Source organism: Leptodactylus fuscus, chromosome 5 (assembly GCF_031893055.1).
Source record: "Leptodactylus fuscus isolate aLepFus1 chromosome 5, aLepFus1.hap2, whole genome shotgun sequence".
Taxonomy (NCBI): Eukaryota; Metazoa; Chordata; class Amphibia; order Anura; family Leptodactylidae; genus Leptodactylus; species Leptodactylus fuscus.
The window spans coordinates 39,673,815-39,699,465 of record NC_134269.1 but is presented as its reverse complement, the minus strand read 5'-3'; the positions used below and the strand labels follow the sequence as shown (position 1 = coordinate 39,699,465).

The 25,651-nt window shown below is 41.1% G+C and overlaps 1 protein-coding gene across 2 annotated transcripts in view; it reads left to right on the top strand.

Annotated features, from left to right (window-relative positions):
* Positions 1–2,095: 2,095 nt before the first annotated feature.
* The window catches only part of LRRTM4 (leucine rich repeat transmembrane neuronal 4), a 540,717-nt gene continuing 517,161 nt past the window's right edge, over positions 2,096–25,651 (top strand). For both annotated transcript variants that reach the window (XM_075272989.1, XM_075272990.1), the window contains exons 1-2: positions 2,096–2,660; positions 4,402–5,948. In XM_075272989.1, coding sequence (XP_075129090.1) covers positions 2,657–2,660; positions 4,402–5,948 — 1,551 coding nt within the window. In that variant the 5' untranslated portion in view covers positions 2,096–2,656. The remainder of the gene's footprint in view (positions 2,661–4,401; positions 5,949–25,651) is intronic.

Sequence of the window (25,651 nt, the reverse complement as noted above, 5' to 3'; positions counted from 1 at the left end):
CAATAAGCTCATCCCAGGTTTTCTGTTTGCTAGATTCACTAGCAATGAGCTTTGGAGGAACTGGCAGCAAGTATTGTGTTTTCCTGCAGCACCCCCACAGGACAAATGAAGCATTACACGATAACTAATGAAACCAATAGCCTGTTCATAGAAGGTACAGAACAACTGGGGGGGAATTTACTTACTCATAAAAGCTAGGTTCAAGCATCCTCAAATCTGCTTAAAAAATGCAGGGAGAGAACTACTCCAAGCAGGACTTTCCTCTGTGCATTTTTCAGACAGAAATTGAGCGGACCCCATTATAGTGTGAGGGGTCCGTGGGCTTCTAGATCTTTAATTAGATTGGGTTTCCACTTTTTATGTTCCCAAAGAATGGAAACCAAATGCAGCTGGTCCTGATGGGATAAGCTCTTTTTTTGCCCCAAGTATCCACCAATTTATTGATTCTGTGCCACCTTTATCAAAAGTGAGTGAGGTAGGCCAAGTTGGGCCGGGGACATCACCAATGACAAATCACAAATTTACTATAGCTCATACCAGGAAACTAGTGTGAGTTATACTAGAAAGCTATGCCAGTCTTATGTTTGTGTTCTAGTGGATTGGAGTGTACCAGAATTATTCACAGGCTGGTGCAACTTGTGCCACGGGGGATTAAGACTGACATAGGAGACACCAGTCTTAATGAATTTCCACCGCTCGGTCTTTCAGAGTAACTCTTTGAAGGCACTCCTATTTGTGGTTAATGGTGTTATTAGCTCAGCATCCCTGAACTTGCCAACTCCCTACGAGTAATTATTCTATTCGAGTGACCTTTTTCAATACGGTCCATGGACATTGTTAAGGGTCCACTTTAATGGCCTAGAGTTCAGAGGTACAGTAAAGAGTCACCTCAACCAAATGTGGTTTCAATGTAACCAGGTTGCCCACTGATGCCTAGCTTGTCCATCCATGGTGGCCACTTCAGGAGAAATGAGCAGTGACATGGATCTTCTACTATTAATATAAGATGGAGTTGTCTAGAGATCTATAGAGATGCTACAATGCTTGTGCATTGCATAATTGTCTGTAGGATTTTCTGTAGAGCTAAAGAATAAACCGATGACCCATAATGTAATATCATACAGTCTTGTGCCACATGACAAACCCAAAGGTATTAGCTATGGAAAATTGATCTGTGCCTTGGTATCACATCTGTACATAGGTACAAAGGAACGAAATATAAGACACGTATGTGGGAATCTACATGTATGTGTAAGATGAATGACTAACGTTGTAGGACAATGCATATAGAGGAAAATACTGTAATAAATGTAGGACAGATACAGTATATTTCCCTACTAGCTGTATATATTACATAGGCATATCATACTTGTGAAAGTTACCGATACAAGGAGAAAATCTGAAATCTTCTCTTTGTTCTGAAATAAGAACCGATGTACGTAATCTCCAAGATTCTCTATTTGTCACAGTCAAGGAAGCCACCGCAACCTCGCTTTTATATAAGGAAGAAGTCCTATAGAACTAGGTTACTTTTGGTCTTCTGGGACCCTAGGACTGCTGGAGACAAATAGGAATGACCTGGGAGATATCCTGCAAAGGACAGATAGGACATGAAGACTCCCAGAACCCAATAGAGGATAGATACAGGAAAGATTGACTTGCAAACTGTCATTCTTAAGGCTACCTCCTAATCTGCGTTGTATTACGCACCACTACCCTCTTTCGTCGGTGGTGTTATCACACATGAATTATTTATACAGATTTTTAACAGGATAAGCCATGTCTGAAGCACATTCTTACCCAGCAAAGGCCATGGTTGAATTCGGTCAGAGATCTACGAACCTCTGACGTCTAATCCATTCATCAAATGCACAAATGGCTCTCAGAGGCGAGGGAGTTAATTGTATTTTGTGAAAGAGTGAGAGCGCCTGCATTGCATTGCAATGACAGCCTGGCTTGCTGTGGCTTTTCTCTGTCTCCTCTAATTCATCCAGCAGGGGTCACTCTATAGCTGAAGCTCGGGCATGAAAAGCAAGCTTCTGAGCATCAGCAGTCTCTGGGAAAAAAAAAAAAAAAATCTCCTGAATCCCAGCTGCTTTCCTACACAGCTACATAGCAGTGTAAACCTTCACAGCTATATAGAAAAAGCAGGCGACTTGGTCTAAACTTGGGGTTCCAGACATCCCCATTCTTGGCATCATGGCATTTGACAGCACCAAGGAGGAGATGGGACTGAGGATGGACATCTAAGGATGGCAGGCGGTGGTGGGCAAGGCTGGTTAGGTATTGCGAAGATTTTGCACAGAAGTTGTATACCTTCCCTTGCAGGCTGTATCATTCACTTCATATTGCATTCAAATAGCAGGATTTTCTCTTTGATCTGAATCTCCTCTGCAAGCGACAGAAGACTTTTATTTTTCACCTATACATCATTGCATCCCCTATGAAGGAAACAAGGAGATAAACTTTGTCATAATAAATCCCCTATATACATATACAGAAGGGAGGGGGGTTGAGTCTGGCAACAGGATGGTTTGACACAGAGACCTGTATGGACCATGAAGGAACTGCTGCTTCATAATTAACAGGCAGACAAGGAAACATTTCCAGAGACAATCCCTGAGAAAAGGACCAAGGAATCGCTGGGAGACAGAGGATGGGTAAGTGAAGTTTCTGGCTTCATGCTTGCAAGGACCATTCATGTATGTCTGCAAAAAAAACTAGCAAGTCTGGTTTTAAAGGCTGGAATTACCATGACTCTAGCAATAAACCACAAAAGGTGATGCTTTGCTGAGTTCAGTGCATGCACCAATGCAAGCACAATATAATACCTGTAAATGGGAGAGCCTTACAGGGTATACATGCCTGCATACATTGCTACATGCATGCATAGATACACATATCATGTACCTAGATGATCTGCATGCTCAGCCTGGATTTTGCATTATGAAACATTTTTACATGTACTATATAGACCATGAGGAAGCATGGAAATACATGCATTTCTGGTCATTTACACCTGTAGGTAGCAGCAGGTACATCAATCTGTAGCCTTCGGTAACTGATATTATTTTAATGACCACCTAGGTTGACCACACCATCTCAGTTCTACACAGTGCTCGCCCGCATCCTCCACCGAATGATTAATCTCATTTCATTGACGCTTGCTCAAAGTTGATCCCCTGGACAAAGGCTTAGTGTGGAAGTTGCACATTGCACTGTGCTGGTTAGTGTTGCATGGTTCTCCTTCCATGCAGAAAGCTATGACTACAGTGTATGACACAGTCCATGTTCAGGCTTTCTCCACAGTGCCAAAGGATTCATCCCCAGCTCCTGAATCTGATGCATTCATTGCATAGAGAAGCCTCTTTAGTAGCAGACAACAAGGAAATGCCAGCTGGGTTTTTAACAATTTAACCTGTTCCCTTCCCACTATGGCCTCTTTAGGTTTTAGGAATATCCACGTTCAGCTCAGAGAATGAGAACAGTAAGGGAGATGATCCCCAAGACTGCATAATTCCAGACCCCCCTAGAAATGTCATCATATCTCGAATGTCTTAGCCCACATCCCTGCTAATATTTAGCCTGCCATTGAATTTGTCTCCTGAAATTTTTGGTCCAGTTCCAGTTATCCCCGGCACAATTAGCAAGGTCAGATATAGTCCTCTTAAAGCCAGTGGGCGGGGGGTGAATAACAGAGCAATGGGGGCAAAATTTGTTCTGATAAAGTGAACAGATACCTATAAATAGTATGAGCCCTGAAAGGGTTTAACCCCTATTTAACCAGCTGCTTTTCCCCCATATAGATCGCTCATTAGAAGTGATGATATGCAAACACTGCATCACTTTAATTAAATTCCAGCCACTAGGAGTTGCATTGAGGAAAAAAAGGACAATTCATTCAGTTGAACTCTCAACTAATATGGGTTAGTTAAAGCTATACCTTATACTATACTGAACACGATGTAGATTTCGAGACCACCATGTACATGTATGTGCTCACGAGGATTGACATGAATTCCTGACCAATTACGTAGCTTGATAAGTCCATACATTGATGGTGCCAATGTCATGCCATGGGATTGACCTGTTTTTGCAAAAAGTCATACATGAGAACTAATTCTTACAGTACTTGTACTGAAATGCCATTCAGGGGTGTGGTAATTTAGAAATCAGGATGGTGCAGTCTAAAATTAAGTACAAAGACCCCTACTGGATAGGGCTGCATTCTTCTGACATGATCTTCTGAAGGCTTCTGTTGAGGGTTTATTAGGATACATGGTTACATTTATGGTAATTGTATAATTGAGGAGGGGGTCTATGATGGTGCAAAGGGAGCACATTCTATCTATATAGTCTTCTTCTATGATTTCAATCCCTTGTATCTTTATATTTTTGCAGGGTGCCAACCGATGAATCAACTGAAAGGCATGAGTTTATCCCTGCTCCTACTGCCTGTTCTACTCATAGTGATTGTTGTGGGGGCACAGAAAGCTTGTCCAAAGAACTGCCGGTGTGATGGGAAGATTGTATACTGTGAGTCCCATGCCTTCAGAGACATCCCGCAGAATATTTCAGGTGGCTCACAAGGATTGTCTTTACGTTACAACAGCATCCAAAAGTTGAAGTCGAACCAGTTCTCTGGCCTTAACCAGCTGGTCTGGCTTTACCTTGACCATAATTATATTAACTCGGTGGATGAGGATGCCTTCCAAGGTATTAGAAGGCTGAAGGAGCTTATTTTGAGTTCTAACAAAATTACCAATCTGGCCAATGCCACTTTTCACCCAGTTCCTAATCTCAGAAATTTGGATCTATCCTATAACAAGCTTCAGATGCTCCAATCTGAGCAGTTCAAGGGTCTTCGTAAGCTTTTGAGTTTGCATCTACGTTCCAACTCTCTGAAAACAGTACCAGTTAGGGTATTTCAAGACTGCCGCAACATGGAATTTTTGGATGTTGGCTACAACCGGCTCAGGAGTTTGTCTCGTAATGCCTTTGCTGGCCTCCTGAAGCTGAAGGAGCTCCACCTGGAGCATAACCAGTTCTCTAAGGTGAACTTTGCTCATTTTCCTCGCCTATCCAACCTGCATTCTCTATATCTGCAGTGGAATAGGATCAGGTCCATTAGCCAAGGATTAACTTGGACTTGGAGTGCTCTGCACAACCTTGACCTGTCAGGAAATGACATACAGAACATTGAACCTGGTACCTTCCAATGTCTCCCCAATCTACAAAAGCTCAACCTGGATTCCAATAAGCTCACCAATGTCACCCAGGAAACCATAAATGCTTGGATATCTCTGACCTCTATAACGCTATCTGGAAACATGTGGGAATGCAGCAAAACCATATGTCCTTTGGTCTTCTGGCTTAAAAACTTTAAGGGAAACAAGGAGAGCACCATGATCTGTGCTGGCCCTAAACACATCCAAGGTGAGAAGGTTATCGATGCCGTGGAAACATACAATATCTGCAATGAAACTCCTGTGTTGGTGACCGAAAGAGCTTACCAAACAACCAAAGCTCCTCCAAAACCACAATTTGTACCCAAGCCCACAGTGTACAAGTTGGTCAGTGTACCTCCAACTTCATACACACCTAGCCCTTCTCCTGGCCTCCAGACACCCATGGCAGAGCAAGAATATGAGCATGTTTCTTTCCATAAAATCATAGCCGGGAGCGTGGCGCTTTTCCTATCCGTGGCCATGATCTTATTAGTCATCTATGTATCATGGAAAAGGTATCCAGCCAGCATGAAGCAACTGCAGCAAAGCTCCATGATGAAGAGAAGGCGGAAAAAGGCCAGAGAGTCCGAAAGACAAATAAACTCTCCATTACAGGAGTACTACGTGGACTACAAACCTTCCAACACAGAAACCATGGATGTATTGGTTAATGGATCAGGACCCTGTACATATACAATCTCTGGCTCCCGGGAATGTGAGGTATGAAAACATGAAAACCTTGAAATGATACTAAACATTTTTTGCTGCTGTTAAAAAAAAAGTCGAGGTAAAAAAAATCTGTGACATTTGAGATGTCTCCGATCTCTAAGATGAGTTACCAGGCTTGATAGTTAAAAAACAAAAAACTTCTGAGTATTTTTTTATACATTTTATTGTTACATTGGTGGGTTTTTGGAATCCACTTTGGTGTCAGGTTGGTTTAAGTGAATGCGGCAGGAAAAAGGTTATTTTTTTTATTATTTTTTTTTTAATTTATTTCTTTTTCTTTTTTTTTCCCTGGGAGCTGGGAAACGTGAAGGAAGTCCGTTCAAGGATGAGATATGAATAAGCCTTTTTCCGAAGGCAGGAGAGAGTGCTTGCCAAGTGGGGCAGATAGGGACAAAACCCTAGAGATCCCTTAATGAAAAGGGCATTCTGTGCCTGTTGTGTGATTTGTTGGCCGTTATCGCTCAGTTTTTATGGACTAATGAAAGGATTTATCCAATAATAATAATAAAAAAAAGGGATTATAAATGACACAAAAAAACAATAACAACATGACATTGGGTCTGGAAATCAAGAGGAGCTAAAGCCAAAGATAACAACCCCAATTTGTTTCTTGTTTCAAGGACCGAAACAAAAAAAAGCGTTTGTTTGCTTTTACTAACATTTTGATACATTACGTATGATTTGCCTTACGGAAAGATAAGACTGCCTTACTTCCCGAATGATTGACAGTCACCAATCCTTTGTAACTGGTTATATATGAGGACCAATATATTGAACTCAGACAAAAAAAAAATGGTTTTCGCTGCTTCTTTTATCAAATTAAAAACAATCTTTTCCAATCGGTGATTGGGAGACGAGTAAATCCATGGATATTCATCTGGCTGCAGAGGTTACACAAAATCCTTTCAGTATTCCACGCCTGATTGCTCAGGGAGGCTGAGCTGGTTTAACCCTTTCAGTGCCTGAAGGGGTTAATGGCAGCTTGGCACGTTCTGCGTGTTTTTCTTTATTATTTCGATGCTGGTCTACTTGGGGGGCGGAGGGGGGGGTCTTGGATATGAAAAATGACTAGTTTCTTTTTTTTGTTTTTAATATGTATTTTAATAACGATAACACTTACAATGCAAGGGATGGCGTTTCTTGTATGTTTCTGAAAAAAAATGGACGTTGAATGTGTATTACAAAAAAAAAAAAAGGAAGGGATGATAGGGCACACGGCTTGGGCATTCACTTGGCATGGTGTAGGAGGACTGAGCACCCCTGATGAGGAGTTCAGTGAACGCCCCCTGTTGGTTGAAAGACAGCTGGAAAGCTGGGATCCCACATTGTGCCAAGTGATCAACCCCGAGTACGGTATGGTGCCCTTCCACCGTGTTATCTGCTTGGCTGCTGTTCCAATACTGGCAGTGCTGAAAAAAGCCCGTCTGATGTACAATATGTCAAATTACACACATTGAACTCGATTCATGTGATAGAAGTCATCTCTTTCCTGAAAAAAAAAAAAAAACATGATCAAACAATCCCGTGTTTTGTCTTCCTTTGACAATTATGGTACGTGGTAATGGGTTTTTGGGGTATGGAGCGGGCACACATAGTTGACTAAGCTAGCTGCCGACTGGATGCACAACAATGGTTAACAGCGAGCCACATGTTGTAGACCTTGCAGGGAGAAGAGACGAGTTTGCCATTTGACACAGATGATCAATGTGATATCACAATATACTGCTCATGGTTTTCCACCTTATACAGGTACACATATTACATTAGGGAAATAGTCTTAACCCTACGACAATGTGCAAAGTTTAATGATAAGTCCCTATATGGGAAGTCATTTTACTCCCACTGCTATTGCCTGCAGTCTTATGTAATAAAATTGTCATACCAAATTGCAAACCTGTTTGTGCAACTTTTGGCAAAATCACTCTACTTTGAATACATAGTATATATTTTATACATATATACCGTATTTATTTTGCTCTTATATTTGTATGTCGGGTATGATGGCGAGCACAGAATTGATATCCCAAGTGTAAAAAGCTTTCCTTGTGGGGCTCAGGACTATTAATATACTAGAGTCATGTGATATGTCATGCATATTTATCATGTATATACAGGGTACTTGACAAATTCCTGATTATTTGGGACCCCATCAATGATCACTACAATACCTCAACAACCTTGGTCACCCATTAGGCGTTTAGCCTGCTCGACCAAGGCTCCATTCAAGACTCCTCTTCGCCGCAGGATGGCATCACGTTCTGCTGATCAGTGAGGGCCCCAGTCATGGGGGGGGGGGCAGCACTCAGACACCTAAGACCCATCCTATGGATAGGGAATAAGGATTGTGGGAATATCACTCTAACCAATATTGTAGGGGACATGGACGATGGTGACGTAACAGATAATGGGTATAGAATAAATCCTTGCAATCTGTATATTCTTTACTGATATATTAGAAATGTGAAATTTATTGACAAAATAAATCAATAGCCATGAATGGTTTGTAAGAACTAAACTTAGTGACTGCATTGATCTCTGTCGTATTAGGCAGCGGTATTATCGTATTGTTCTGATATGGTCATTACGCTCACTGTATGGCGGTATAGTGTTCTCCCTAATGTATTTGATTTTTGTTGAATGGAGAATAATTCACAGCTTTGGGGTATAGAGATACGTATATGAATATAATAGGCAATAATGTACAACAGTTTACTAATACCAAAGACCATTAGTGCTGGCTATAGCACCATGTGGCAGCTAGAAGACGGGAGCCATGTGCCAGTGGTTCTTGTACTAGTCTCAGCGTCTAGTAAATTGGTTTTAAATCCTGGTGCCAGACGTCAGCAATGCTAAGACATTCTTCTAAGACTGTATCTGCAGCTGGTCACAGCTATGAGGCTCCATTACTGATCAACCAAGAACCGTAAGTGGTTTCCAAGCTGCATGGCTGCTCCAGTCTAAGAACACTGCCATACCTGTCCACAGGTTTTGTAATATCGCAACTCCGTATCATTCACATTTTTATGCTATCATGAATGGTTCTCCTCTGTTCATGGGATACAGGATAAATAGCTGGTGTCTGACTGCTAAGACCATCGACCCTGAGAACAGGGGTGCTTTCCACCATTGTGAATTACACCTGACAGCAGCCAGGCCGAATATAGTCATGGCCATGCAGGATGAGACACATCTGAGCTGCCATTCCCTTCAATGGGACCCCTGGAGATGACCAAGTGCTATATGTGGCCCACCCTACATAGATACACCTATATTCAGTCTGGCTGCTTCTAGACTAAATTCGTAATGGAGGCAAAATATCCTCTGTACTCAGGATTGGCGGGGGTCACAGTGGCCAGACCCCCCACTGATTAGCTTTTTACCTTCTATGATATGGATAGAGGATAAATACTTTTCACAGCATAAACCTCTTTAATGGAGTTGAGCTGCAATACCACAGACTACCTGTTGCTGGGGGGCGCTGTTTAAAAGAATTTGCATAAACTGAAATAGAATACTATAGGAGTCGACATGCAGGGCTCCATGGACAATCCAATTGCCAATGCCAGCAGTGTATATTCTACTCACAGCATGATCTGAATCTTAGAATCTTACACTGTTTCCATGAAGTCCTCAAGCAAATATCTTTAGGTCAGTCGCTTGCTCTAATAAACAAGCACTTATAGTAAAATCCACATGCTGCAGGAATACACAGAGCATTTCAGTGTTGAGACATATTTTTTTTGTGGAATATATAATGTGGTCTCAATGTAGTTCCCAACCACAAAATTTGGTTTGGAGCTACTTCAGAAAAGAGTGAAATCTGTAAAACTGCGTAATATATTATTTCAAATTATGAAAAATATTTAACCAGAAATGCCTATTGTTTGCTCATTGTGGTCCTAGAGCATGTTTTCTATGGTCCTGGATCATACTTTCTATGATCCTAGAGCATGCTTACTATGGCCCTGGAGCACGCGCACTATGATCATAGAGCATGCTCACTATGGTCCTGGTGCATGCTCACTATGGTCCTAGAGCATGCTCACTATGATCTTAGAGCATGCTCACTATAGTCCTAGAGCATGGTCACTATGAACCTAGAGCACACTCACTATGGTCCTAGAGCATGCTCACTATGATCCTAGAGCATGCTCACTATGGTCCTAGAGCATGCTCACTATGATCTTAGAGCATGCTCACTATAGTCCTAGAGCATGGTCACTATGAACCTAGAGCACGCTCACTATGGTCCTAGAGCATGCTCACTATGATCTTAGAGCATGCTCACTATAGTCCTAGAGCATGGTCACTATGAACCTAGAGCACGCTCACTATGGTCCTAGAGCATGGTCACTATGAACATAGAGCACACTCACTATGGTCCTAGAGCATGCTCACTATGGTTCTAGAGCCTGCCGACTATGGCCCTGAAGCATGCTCACTATAGTCCTGATATATCACCATTATATAAGCTTATAAAACATCGACTTTCAATGCTAATATGAGATGAATTATATAAACTGATAAACAGAGAGACACATTTTAAGTCTCCACTGTATACTACAAGTTTATCCTTGGAGAAATGTAAGCAAATATTATCTAAAGCCCAATATAGGTTGGACTTGATAGACTTGTTTCTTCATCCAACCTCAATTAATATGGTACTAATATGTAATATGTAATCTTAATATGTCACAAGAGAGTACTGGTGGGCGACGCTCCATGAACCACCAAACTCAACTGGAGCTTTTCTAAGACCTTCACTCTGGGAAATTTCAGATGCAAATCTAATGCTCTCAGTCTAGCAAAGTGAATGCAATGGGTGCACATGAATTAGATTGGGGCAGTCCTTTTACTTTATATACGGTTAATTTCTACTAAGCTGCCTATTGGGGGCGGTATTAATAAGCATATTTTGGCTGATTTTCTGGTTAATCTTCAAGTACCCCCTCATAACCCATTTTCTCATAGAGCGCCTGTGTGAAAGGTCCATGCACAATAAGTGTAATCATTTACTCAATGGTTTTATAGTCCGGGTAGCCATATTAAATCAGATGGGTTTGGGGCTGGCACATGCCCATGTATCATCATTAGAACATGTGGCACATAGTGCAGGTTTTGTATGGGTAGATTTAGTGTGTGTGTGTGTGTGTGTGTGGGGGGGGGGTATAACTCAGTCATAGGGTCAAAGATATCTCATAAGGATACACGGTCATCCATCGCCCTCATACCTTCTCTTTCATCTGTGGCCTCCCTTTCTAAATTTCACTAATTTAATGTACAATATGGCAAACTAGGAGAATTACAGCACACCTATATTATATGGAGGGGGGGCTTCATTCATGAAATCATATGGAAATGCAGTCATTAGATCATGTTAAAGTTGACAAAAAAAAAAAAGAAAATTTACTTCCTATAGCTAATGTTGTATCATTCCTCTGTTATTCCTCCTGGAAATCTATTTGGATTGACAACAGCTGACTGTTACCATTCATCTTGTCAATAGGGTGTGTCTCTTCACTGTCACCACTGATTGGATAGTGTGTAGGGGTGTGAACTACTAACGATGGGGAATGGAAACACCCAGTTGGCCATTCAAATATTTCCAGTAGGAACAACAGAGGGATACCACAATACAGGGTAAGATAAGACACCTTAGAATTTTAATATATGGGAAAGGCAACAATTTTATTTAAAATTAAAAAAAAAAAATCAAAAATGATCAAATAAGTAGATTTTTCTAATGGTTATCAATAAATCTGCAAAAATCATATAGAACATAGAAATATCCTCAATAAATAGCACTCTGTATACAATAAAGGTCGCCATGGTAACTGGAGTTTAGGATGACATCACCACAAGGGGGCAGGCTGTACCGATATTATATCAGCTAATAGAAACATGTTTTACTTTAGCTGTTTTTCAGCCAAGCCATTACGTTTGTATTATCTGATAGATTTCTTTAGCGAGCAGCGTGTGTCGCATTTTAATAAGGACCGCATGTAGACATCACGTTTATGTGAACCTCAACTAATTGATCGGGAAATTACGGAAATAAAAAAAAAGTTGTATAGGATCAATCGTCAAAAACATCTCTGTATAGGAAAGTCGCGCTGCCCGCTACGATAACATAACTGCAATAAACTACCAACAATATATTAGGGCTGTGTTCTTGTAGATCAGGGTAGCCTTCGATTTATGGGGCGAGATGTGATCACGGTCTTTGTAACCCTCTACGTTGACAATAGGGCCATCGATGTACAGTATATACGGTATATAGTAGTTACCACAAATTGAGGGTACGGCTATAAGAAGCGCTTGTTTTGCCTTTGTCCCTGAGACAATACTTCTTGAGCTGGTGATCGTGCAGAGACAACGCGTCTTACAGCGATCGATCAGATGGCTTTCCTTTTCTTACATATGGCATGCTAAATGATTGCAAGCGCTTGCCTCGAAGCCAAATGTCTCGGTGATAACAATGAACAGTCTAACCATGGTGTCAGGATATGGAAATGTAAAGAGACAGACAAAGAAGCTAATCTCCAGATTGTCCACTATTGATGGTCAGCATGGAGGAATATATTCTAAAACATCTGAGGATATTATATCAGGAGTCATGGCGTTGGTGTCGGAGCTGGTTTTGGGTGGGGTAGGGAGAAGTAGGGTTGGGCGTAGTCAGGAAAAAGTTATAGACTTCAACTCCAGTTTCACAATAAAATTATTGAAAGGGTTAAGCCTAAAAAAGATACGGTAACTACCTGACCAGTAGAGGTCTAACCACTGAGGCCTCCACCAATCCCAAAAATGGAGGGTCCTTTCTCCCCCCTGTGAGTTACATAGGTGTTTCCCTGTGACCGGTGGTGGACGGTGTTCTACCAAAGACAACACTCGGATATGTCCGACCGGCCTATCGAAGTGAATAAAGCACTGTCCACCACCAGTCAAGCCCACCTTCAGCCTCACTGCTGTCAGCTTGTATATGCAGTGGCAAAAAGGACCTCACAATCTCGCCACTTCAATTATCTTTATTATATTATACTGTTATTAATATTATTTAATGAATTGTATCATTGTTGCAAAATTAAGTTCACAGGAATTCAATATCTAGATTTTTTTTGGTGAATTAAAGGAACTTTACTGCTTCTTGGAGTTGGAGGTGAAACTGGAATGTGGAAAAATGGAGAGGTCGTAGTTGGATTTATCGGTTTGGGATGTCCTATACTATATAGATATTCTGGAGCATTGTCTTGACCACCAATACTCCTTCAGTAGACACTGAGAGATGATATGATGAGAATTGTTGATGCAGAATAGTTGGCCTTTTGGATAAACATCTTCCGAAGCATCCATTTTTATTGAGGCCTATTCTCAATGGAGATAAGCTACCACAGCAACTGTTTTTCCCTCTCCCTTTTGAGAACACATGCATTCCCAATGGAGTCCATCATACATGGGTAAGGACGGGGGTATTGGGTTTAGAAGAAAAGCTGTGGGCCAAAGAAGAGTGTCTAGTGAGCTTCTTTTTATTTGTTGGGTTAATATCTCGCCTGCATAGGTTCTTCACAGTTAGATTCCTGGTAATCTAATGAATTATGTTTCTCCACAATACCTAGTCTTAATTTGCATGTTTAGGATTCTTAAGTCGCACTTGTCAACTCTCCCAAAACATCCCAGAGGTTCCTGAACAATAGGGTGACCTTCTGGAGTCCTGGAAGAGTGGGCATATCTCCTAGGTGGGAGCTTTCTGCTGGGCTCTCATATTAAATGGGCTTCACTCATATTAAATGCAACATGGACACTATGTGCCAGTAACGTCACAAGAAACGTTGTGAGTAGCACGTTTTATTTCATCATTGAAGGGGCGTGACCTTCAACAGGAAAGGGTGTGTCACACCAACAAAATGGGCAGACTCACTAAAAGGGTAAGTGATATGTGACCATCCCCTTTGTGTACTAATTTACATATCATTTTAGAGCTCCCGTTGTCATCTTCCAATCATTTGAATGATGATCTATCAATGTACACATTATATAGAAGAAATTGTCGAGGACCGCAAAAAAAAGAGTCTACTGGGATTTTTCAAAAACAGCCCCACTTGTGTTTATAGACTGTGTCTAGTATTGTCAGTTCAGCTCCATTAACTTGAATGACGATGAAAAGCAATAGAAGACACAGTGTATGGGTAGACCTGGCACTGTTTCTTGAAAAACGGCAGACCTTCTTTCTAGCTATGGGCAACCCCATTAAGTTGTTATTGGAACAAAGCCCATAGTAATACACTCTCCGCCATTGTTGTCAGGGTAAACAGATTAGAGAGTAAACCAGGAGGAAGTCAATAGGGAGTCTTTATTCTTGTGCTGGTTTATGTGCAGAGCTGTGGGTTCCGAAAACTGGGACACTCCTTTAAAAGCGAGAAAATTTGGAGGCCGAAATGGGTTTTCTGGGACAGATACATGTACAATATTAGTATAGGCAGTCTTCATGTGTATGTAATAGTCAGCTCGAAATTAAAGTTAAAGAAATTGACCTGAATTTACAAAAAATTACAAAAATGAGCAAGAAGTGGGATGAAATAATAATAATAATAATAATAATAATAATAATAATAATAATAATAGCAAAACATTGTTCTCAAACTTTTTCTCAAACAGAGAAATATTATGGGTTAGGGGTTTTAGGTTGTCGTAAGAACAAGTTGATCCAGGGTTTATACCTGAGTCGGGAAGGAATTTTTTGCTTTCCTCTCGATCAACACTGTAGAGTTGTAGGCTGGACTTGATGGACCCGTGTCTTCATCCAATCTCATCTACTATGATCCAAACCATATTCATCTCTTTGAGAAAGAAATCTGGGCATTTGGCCCCACGTGATTTTGTCACTTTGCACTTGATAAAGGGCCTGTTCACAGCCCGGAACGCGTCATGCCATACGGTTTATTACCTACTCCAATAAAAGGTTCGTCAACCAAATTCCTTGACCTGTGTCTCAGCTTCATAACGAGAGAGCGCAGATCTTCTGCTACAGACCTCTGGTCCCTGTTGTTGTCCATATTCATCTCTTTAATCCCCCACCACTCCATTGATCTCCACTATTCTCTACTTCCTGAAGTAATGATGGCCTCAGGGATGTTGCTGGCATGTATGGCACATGACCAGTGGCGCCAGTGATTGGTTGCAGCAGTCAACTGCATATGTATGCGCCATCATCACTACTATGTATGCGCCATATCTCTCTGTGGGGCTGGATTGATATGCTTGGTTTTAGTGACAGACTCCCTTTAAAAAGTGAGTACATTTTTTTGTTTCAGATTTGTCACGTTTCCTGGTTCACAACTAGAAACAATAGAAATCCAGATGATACAATACTGCAAAATATTCTGTGACATAGTTCAGACCCATATTGCAGCCCATGTGGCTCCCTGCGGTGCCACCCTGCAATTCCCTGAGGCAAAGTATTATTTTTCTACAGGAAAATACTCTCTTTAACACAACACCTATTTTTTTTCTTATCGATTCTCACTGGATGAAGGAGAAAAAACTTCTGTTATCGAAGCCATTTGGAGTCACAGTAGGGGGCCATGTTTAGCTTCCTCCTCTGCTGATGTAGCAATGAAGCTTAAGGAAAACATTTGCACTAAGAGAGGACCCACGGGAGCACCCTTCGGTGGGCAAGACCCACTGGGGAGTCATAAAACCGAAGATGTAGAAGGGTTGTGTAGGGTTTAAAAAGTTTTTCCGTCAGAATGAGTGGCACCATTGACTGGTATTGTGACTCATTTCCATTCAATTGGATAGAGCTGAGCAGTACTACCAGACTCAAGAGAAGAAACCACAGCACAAAGTCTTATCCATGTGAATTATCAGTCCGATTTATTGGACAATTCACATATTTTGTGTAAGGCATATATGACGTAATGTTTCATAGGATGGAAGCATAGCCACCATCCACCATATGGAAGATTATTTGCATCGTTTTGACAGTTTGCAACGTTTTGGTCCAATAATGGCCTTTGTTGAGCAAAATTTGGTTGTAGGAGAAAAGGAGCTTGGTGGAGGCCCCTACAAACAGATTTTGCTTTTTCCTACAATCAGATTTTACTTGACGAAGGCCATTATTGGAGCAAAGCGTTGCAAATTGATCGGGACACTATGGTGGATGACTATGCTTCCCGTACATGATACATGCCTTACACAATATATGTAAATTGCCCAATAAATCGGACTGATAATTTGCATCACTAAAGCTTGTGTGCTGTGGTTTCTTCTCTTGGTTGCCTTGGGTTGGAGAACCCTATTACTCAAGCACCATCTCTCCAGAGAATCCTGTACCATCGATAGTTTACTTCATCACTACCAGACTTAGATCATAGACATGGTTGACGTTTCTAAAAAAAAAGTGATACGTTCCCGCTGCGGCTTTTCCCGCAGCGCTTTAGAGCAATGGAACGTCCTGTGGGCCCTTAGCCTAAAGTTGAAGCCCCATGTTGCGGAAATGCAGCTTTTTTTGTTGCAGTTTTTCAAGCCAAGACTGTCTACTAGAGATGAGCGAGTAGTACTCGATCGAGTAGGTATTCGATCGAATACTACGGTATTCAAAATACTCGTACTCGATCGAGTACCACTCGCTATTCGAATGTAAAAGTTCGATGCAGAACCAGCATTGATTGGCCAAATGCTATACAGTCGGCCAATCAACGCTGGTTCTTCTCCTACCTTTAGAAGTCTTCTCCGTGCAGCTTCCCCGCGGTGTCTTCTGGCTCTTCATTCACTCTGTCAGGCATCGGGCCTGGGCACAGCCGACTGCGCATGTCTGCTTGTAGTGCGGGCATGTGCAGTCGGCTCTGCCCAGGCCCGATGCCTGGCAGAGTGAATTCAGAGCCGGAAGATGCCGCGGGGACGCTGCAAGGAGAAGACTTCTCGGAGGATCCAGCCCGACCCTCACTCGTGGACTTGGTAAGTATAATTTGATCGAACGTTGCCTACCCCTGAAACGAGCATTTTCCCCCCCATAGACTATAATAGGGTTCGATATTCGATTTGAGTAGTCAAATATTGAGCGGCTACTCGAAACGAATATCGAACCTTGAACATTTTACTGTTTGCTCATCTCTACTGTCTACAATAGGAATGGGAAATATATTAGAAGTTCTTATACTTCTCCCTTCCCCTGTTCAATCCACTCCTGGCTTTGGCTCAAAAACCTGCGACAAAAAAACTGTGTTTCTGCAACGTGGGGCCTCAGCCTAAATGACATACAGGGTCTGTAAAAAGTGATACCTATGAGCATTTGATTATTTTCTTATCACCAGGCAAATTTTCTTATTTTTATCTGCATGCAAGACACATATCTTTATATTGTGAAAATCGCCTTAATAAATTAGCATATATTAATAATGATTATTCAAATGCAAAAAAGCCCCATTATAATCACATTCAATACACCTGACGTGATGGACAGTAAAACTGTACTACCGGTGATGTGCGGAGATGCATAGCCTTCGCGGCAGAGTTTCCCTGGAAACTATTTAAGTTTGGCAACAATTACAGAAGTGATTTTCTGTCCTCGGTATTTTACTACTGTAATCCCGCTTTTTTTCGTACTTTTAATACTGTGCAAATGTTCAGTAGGAGCCAAACTATATGCAAGACCATGGAAAGCTTCCGCTGAGAAACCAGTTCAAACACCAGGTGCAGATGACGCCACCGCTATTATTAGACGGATCCTGAAAGAGGAAGACCTCATGTCGGCATTTGGGGGGGGATAGAATATTAATATTGAATGAGCCTTCTGGTAGGAATTGGCCAAGAGATCTGGATCCCAATGATCATAAAATAAATTACTTCTAAATGAAGACAATAGCAGTAGTCTCTCTGGTTTATCTACTGTAACTATAGGTTTCCTGCAAAAGCAGCTGTTTCGCATTTGTATGTAAATTGTATGTCTTGGTGTGAAAATAAAGTGGCATTACCTCTCATTTAGTAGAATAAGGAGAACATTGCGGATGTGGGTTGGGGCAGAAAAGGGAAAAGATATTCTTTCTCTAAACATAAAAAAGCATTAGGGATGTGCATTGGGCTCCATTGCACCAATTCGGAGCTGACCACAACCCATCCAAGCACTGAAGATATTAGTTACTATATTCTTTCCTATGAATATTTTGTAAGAGTGAAAGGCAGCCCTTTGGGGCTCGTCCCCCGTTCAGACTGGTGAGACGTCAGCTCTCTGCACCCCCACTGATGAGTTGATTGGAAGAGCTATCCTGCCTTTGTAAATGCTAGAGATGGGCGAACCTCCCAAGATTTGCATTGTTTCAGGGTTGGGTGGCTTCATTTGTTTCAGGAGTGAAATTGTTAAATACTGGGGTCTCTTCAGACCTCAGGTAGGGGTGGAGACCCAGGGGAGGTGGAAAAAAATAATAAAACCATCACACTTACTTTCCTCGCTTATTTTGGGTCTCCTTACAGCCTTTAGCACTCTTTTTGGTCTCCTTGGTTATTTCATGTGCCTGGGTGCCCAATCATAGGCCACAGCACTGACCCAAGGTCTATGACATCATCAGATCAAGGAGGCCCAAAAGAGGCAAGGGAAAGTGAGTACGGATTTTTTTTTTCACCTTCCCTGAGCTTCCATCTATTAAAGAAACCTAGAAACTGCAATGCATATCATGACAGCCATTTTAGCTCCTAGATGAAGTCCCAATTGTTCAATTTTATTAAATACAGAAAAAAATTGGAATGCTGAGATCAAATCTGACTTGGAAATATCAGTTTGCTTATCTATAATAAGTGCTAGAACATTCTCATTGTTTACCAGGAACAGCTACCTATATCTTTCTTGTAACTCTGCCTATTATTGTAGTTAAGCCCCATTCATTGCATCTGACTTAGCTGCAAAACCAGGCTTCACCACTATATTGTGCTGTAGTGGTGTTGTGTGTCAGACCTCCAGGATTTAATATTGATGACTTTTCCAAGAGATAAGTATTACAATCTTTAAAAACCTCCTTAGGAATAAGGGTGCAGACCGATGCCATGTCCGTTGCCATTGACACTAATGTTAACAACATGAAGGACGCTAGCTGCATGCAGGAGTTTATCTTCCATTACAAAAGTAAAGAAATATGATGGAAGATAGCTTCAGTCATGTTATTTACATTAATGTCAATGGGAAAAGACACAGAGTCAGTCTGTGACCATTCTCTGCAACAGTTTAATGTCCGTTGCTGTCAACCTATGATGGAAGACAGCAACGGACATTAAAAACAGTAGTATGAATGGCCCCTGATCTCGGATGATAAACTGGTTCTGGTGACCGACTCCCTTTAACATGAGCTATATAGTCGCAATATTGTCTAACTGCCAACTTGTAGGGAGAGAGAATATTTAGTAGAGATCAGCGAGTAGTACTCGATCGAGTAGGTATTTGATTGAATACTACGGTATTCGAAATACTCATACTTGATCGAGTACCACTCACTATTCGAATGGAAAAGTTCGATGCAGAACCAGCATTCATTGGCCGAATGCTATACAGTCGGACAATCAACGCTGGTTCTTCTCCTACCTTTAGAAGTCTTCTCCGTGCAGCTTCCCCGCAGCGTCTTTCGGCTCTTCATTCACATGCGCAGTCGGCTCTGCCCAGGCCCGATGCCTGGCAGAGTGAATTCAGAGCCGTAAGACGCCGCGGGGACGCTGCACGGAGAAGACTTCTCGGAGGATCCAGCCCGACCCTCACTCATGGTCTTGGTAAATGTAATTTGATCGAATGTTGCCTACCCCTGAAATGAGCATTTTCCCCCCATAGACTATAATAGGGTTCGATATTCGATTTAAGTAGTCGAATATTGAGGGGCTACTCGAAACGAATATTGAACTTCGAACATTTTACTGTTCGCTCATCTCTAATCTTTAGGTTTACTGTACCCCTAGATATAAAACAGTGTCTCTCTGAGCTTTTACTGTATCTCTTCTATTTAAAAGCTCCATTGAACAGCCTGCCTGTATCTATGTCTACCCTTGGTAAGCAGTGACATAGCAATATCCTTATAAAATCTAAATCCTGAATGGCGGCATTATTTTTCCACTGGTCTATAATAACAATGGTAGGTGCAGTCATACATGTGTATGTCATCATTAGAGATTATATGATGTTTAGCAATTCAATTCTGCATTGATTCTGTAAAATGTGAATCACTCTGATTTGCTGCGAATCCTGAACCTGGCAAATCAATTCTCCCATCTCCAGTCATTATGCAATCTGATGCTAATAAATATTCAGGACACACTACTGTAAATAATGTCTTTGTAGAGAATGGCTTGTCCTGGTGATATCTTTTCAGATTCAACTGCACTATCTTGTGTATTATAAATTATATAGTATAGAATATGAAGGTAGTAGTGGGCAAGTGTCCGTTGAGGAATAGCATGCCAGCTCCTAGTGCTCACTCTGTAGCCCCTGCTCCCCTTTTACTTACGGGGTGCACAGTATCCCTGGAGCGTGGTGTCCTTTGTTTAGTTTGAAGGATAAATAAGGTCATACATACAGGAGACTTAAAAAGACTATACTGAAAAATGATCACATATGTGGCCACTTTTCATCCTCTGAATACAATGGAGTGAAAGGGATAGGTCCACAAAATCCAGGGTCCTTTACAGATCACCTGTACCAGCAGCCTCCAAGCCCCAGAAGTTGGGCAAAGGACAGGGAGCACATACAGGCTGCTCCTATTCGAGGAGTGTTGCTGCAGACTCATCCACTATATAGTGTGTTTGTTTTTTTATGTAAATTGTGAGCCCCATTTAGGGCTCACAATGTACATTTTTCTCTATTAGTATGTCTTTGGAGTATGTGAGGAAATCCATGCAAGCACGAGGAGAACATACAAACTCCTTGAAGATCTTGTCCTTTGCAGAATTCGAACCGATGACTCCAGCGCTGCAAGGCTAGCCACTGAAACACCATGTTGACCCACTGTATAGTATTGGTTACACCTGCATGCACTCTCTGTCCACTAAACCAGCTTCTGGCACCAGGACAGCTGATCTGTGTGGGTTCTGGAAAGATCACATACTGATGACCTCTCCAATGAATTGGCCATCACTGTGAAAAAATCAATTTGGGGACGGAAAATCCATTTAATCCAAACTTAGTCTATGTCATTTTTTATATAGAGTCCACTGAAAACGCAAGATTGTAAGTAGCAGACTGGTAATTCAATATTAGAATATTTTCTGTGGACTATTAATGCTATTTTCCATTTTGTCTAAATTATTTGACATGGGACCACCACTAAAGGATTCATAGAAACTGTAACATTCACAGTTTTAGAAGCATCCCCCCCTCCTGGGGAACAATTGTTATTGTGATATTATTATTTATTATTATTATTATTATTATTATTATTATTATTATTATTATTATTATTATTATTATTATTAAATCTTACAATAATATTTATGAAAAATAAAGGATCTGTAGTAAGAGAAGGGTTTGGTCTAGAGGTAGCCGGGCTGCTAATTGATACTTGAGGTTGTGCTGTGATTTCCTGCTGCGAGAGGAAGGGAGGGCTGTCTCGTTTAGTGTCTGAACATAGAATGCTTCACACATACACTGAGATGTTAAAAAATGTATATGGCTGAAAGAATTTTTGTTATAAATGAGTAAGTGTTTTTACCAACACTTGAAGCATCTTACATTCTTTGTTTTCTCTTTTAACAAGCAAAATCGATCCAGCAAATTCAATACCATAAAGACAGTAGATGTGAGGAGTGAAGGAGTTATAGGCAGTCACAATGTTACACCTATCTCTTTTATGTAGCAGGGAAACTTTGCTACCCTTTGGCTATTATAAGATGCTAAACAAGCCTTAATATGAGCCTGGCTATAAAATATGGTGTCCATTATAATCTGTATAATAAGTCCAATGGTATAGGCTTATCCAAGGTATATATAATGGTATAGGCTTGTACCGTTTTCCCATATAGAGGCTGTTTCTGTACACTAGGGATATAGTCCTATATATTGCATTAGGTAAGCATGTATTCAGTTCTGTAACGGGCAATACACAAATAGTATTCCCCATGTCTCTACAGCTTTGGATCAAAAGCAGTAACAAACTGTACTGTGAGTACAAGGGTTAAAGACACGGCTTTGTGCGTTCAATGGGAAAATGCTGTGGACTGCAGAAAAGCCCTGCAGGTGGCATGTTTCAAGTGCCAATTCATTTATTTGCTGGCCACACTGAGGGCTGGTGATATGGCATAGTAGAGTGCCGAATCCTTTCTTAGCCTCCAAATGTCAACAGGTCACTGGCACAAGGATGGGCAGTTTGAGCTAGTTGCCATGGATAAGAACAGGCAGTGCCAGTCACTTCCATTCTTCTAGGATGGTGACAATCCGTTTCCAATTTAAAATGTATTACTGTCCGTACCGGCTAGTCAAAGCAGACTGCATATACAGTATTAACTTGTCTACAGCCATAGGATTACGCCACGCTGTGCAGTATAGTAACTGTACATAAGAGGTTAACATGGAACTGGGTAATGGCAGATAATGAAGCAGAAATCCCATTACATGGCTGGAATACATAGCGGCATTGTGGTTTATTCACTAAAGTGCCACAGTCATTATCGGCCTGTAATACCATTCCCTTAAATGCCCTTTAAGTATTGATAATGACTGAAACTCATAACAAATGTATGCCATAATAATATCGCATCTCGCAGGGAGTGCACTGACCTTATATATAAGATTATGTCCCTTTACATTTAGATCTATCTCTCACTTAATGCTGCTTAAGAGCCGCGACTTTAAAACAGACAACCGTCCCCAGATACCATCCAATCTTCCGCAGACAATTGCTTGCTCTCTGCCTTTAACCCTTTTCACTTGGAACTCTTCAAGCACAGAATCTGGCCTTGTCATACTGTGCGTATCTAGCTGCAACATCTGTAAGTGTCTAACAATTCTGCATTGTATCGAGATTTACAGGGCAAGAAACTTATGTTCCTGCTAAATATATAGAATATGATATCATAACTACAAGGCATCAAGATGGAGGTGATTGTTCTGGATGTAAAGTTACAGTGTCTCTTACTTGGGTGTAATATTATTTCCAAGGATGACCCAAATATTCCGTAAATGGATGGAGATAGATAGATAGATGGATAGATAGATAGATAGATAGATAGATAGATAGATAGATAGATAGATAGATAGATAGATAGATAGATAGATAATACAGGAGATAGATAGATAGATAGATAGATAGATAGATAGATAGATAGATAGATAGATAGATAGATAGATAGATAGATAGATAGATAGATAGATAATACAGGAGATAGATAGATAGATAGATAGATAGATAGATAGATAGATAGATAGATAGATAGATAGATAGACAGTCTAGTCCCATTAGTGTGACCACCTGTCAAAATCCAGAATAACCACCTTTGGCAAGCGGATGGCTGCGAGACGTGCAGGAAGAGAGGGGATGTTGTGATGATGTCACTGGGATGTTGAGCCATGCCGACTCCAGTGCCGTGGCCAGCTGTGCTAGGTTACGAAGTTGAGCATCCATGGCACGAACAACCCGATCAAGGTGGTCCCACAGATTCTCGATTGGGTTCAGGTCCGAGGAATTGGATGGCCATGGGAGTACAGTAAACTCATCCTGGTTCTCCTCGAACCCTGCACGTACACTGCAAGCTTTATGACATGTCACATTGCCCTGCTGGTAGAGGCCATCATCCTGAGGAAAAACAATTCGCATGTAGGGGTGAACATGGTCTGCAAGGATAGATACATACTTGTGTTGATCCATCGTGCCTTCCACAATGATGAGTGCACCCAGATGGCTGATGACACGTGCCTTCTGCCATTGGTTATTTAACGTCGACATCAAAAGTCGGTGGTCACATTAATATGATTGGACGTGTAGATAGATAGATAGATAGATAGATAGATAGATAGATAGATAGATAGGTAGATAGATAGATAGATAGATAGATAGATAGATAGATAGATAGATAGGTAGATAGATAGATAGATAGATAGATAGATAGATAGATAGATAGGAGATAGATAGATAGATAGATAGATAGATAGATAGATAGATAGATAGATGAATGTTCTGGTGCTATGCGCAGAGTGTTGCTGCATTTTTTGCATTCGTGATATCGCCATAGTAGCTTGCACCTGTTCACATTACAATATGTTGTCTGAATTTTCGGTACGCTTATTGCAAGGTGTTTGCTGCTCCTTACACAATTGGACTTGCACTCCTTCCAATTACCCAAGTCTGTTTCATTGTATGCCTTTCAGTTCCCCATCTGCCTAAGACCATTGTGGAGTAGAGCATGGATCTGGATGCTACTTGTCCAGTATTCACATTGTAGACCTATTTATGGTTATCTAGAGTAGGGTCCCATCTGATGGGCTCTTTACTGTTTGATCCACTATGTATACTATGAACCTCTGTATATCTGTAGTTTATAGCTCATATTAGCTTGTTTATATGTTGTGATATCCAATAATAGCAGTGATATAATTTGATCTGTATTTTTATAGGTCCTGGCGCTGTGTACAGAACGCTGCTGAACTTTCTGTATTTATAATAATGCTTGCACCTGTTCACATTGGGATGAGTTTTCGGTAGGCTTAGATGATAGATAGATTTTATTTATTGATATCTCTTGCTTATATAGTGCTAACCTATTCCACAGCGCCCTACAGTCATTGTCATCATTTGGCTCACCATATAAATTCCCTATTAGTATGTCTAGATGATGGATCGTCGGATACTCCAAATACTTTTTTTTGCATTAGATGGATAGCATATTGCCGAGCTGACTAATAGAGTGAACACCTTCAATAGCCGCCTGGCATGCAGTTATTTCTTCATATATATGCACCTTGGGTTCAGCCAAGCATGCATGTGTTGTCAATTCAGAATATCTGACCCTTTCCTTGACACCCTCTGTTGGGGTAGAGTCCAGAGACCATATACAAGTTAGATAATTGGAAAGTTCCACTGAAATCGCCCAGTTACATTACGTTTTCTCTTATGTGTCTTGGGGGTTTCACATGGATCTAAGTTTAGGTCAGTAGGTCTAGGTGTTGCAGCTATAATAAAGACATTGAATTGGGACCTAGTCTGGTTGTCAGAAATATGTCTGAATTTGTAGAAACTATTAATATACAATCCTAGAGAACCACTGAAACAGCTTACGGCTTTAGTCACTCATGCTGAAAGGGGTTGTCCAGTTCAGAAGACCAGTTTGCAGATATTATAGATTAAACCTTAGATATTTATTATCCGCGATGTATGGTATACATATCCAATAGATGGCGGTCCCATCCATGGAAACCAAAAGTATCTCCAGAACATGTCTGCTCAAGAGTGTGCTCATCTGTTTTCCATTGGAGCCCCATTCCATTGGTGGGGCCCATATTTATCAGGTTTTTATGGCATGGTGTGTCTAAGTTGGGAAGGCCTTTTCAATGGAGGGGAGCCCCTTAATCATAACCCTTTCATACTAGCTACAGAGCAGATCAACTACTAAGATAATGTTCTCCTCTGGTGGACCTGATACTGAATATATCACATGAATATTGATTGATCTCAATAGGAGCCAAGTGATGGTCGCATCCATGGAAAACAAATATATTTCCAGAACATGTCTGCTCAAGA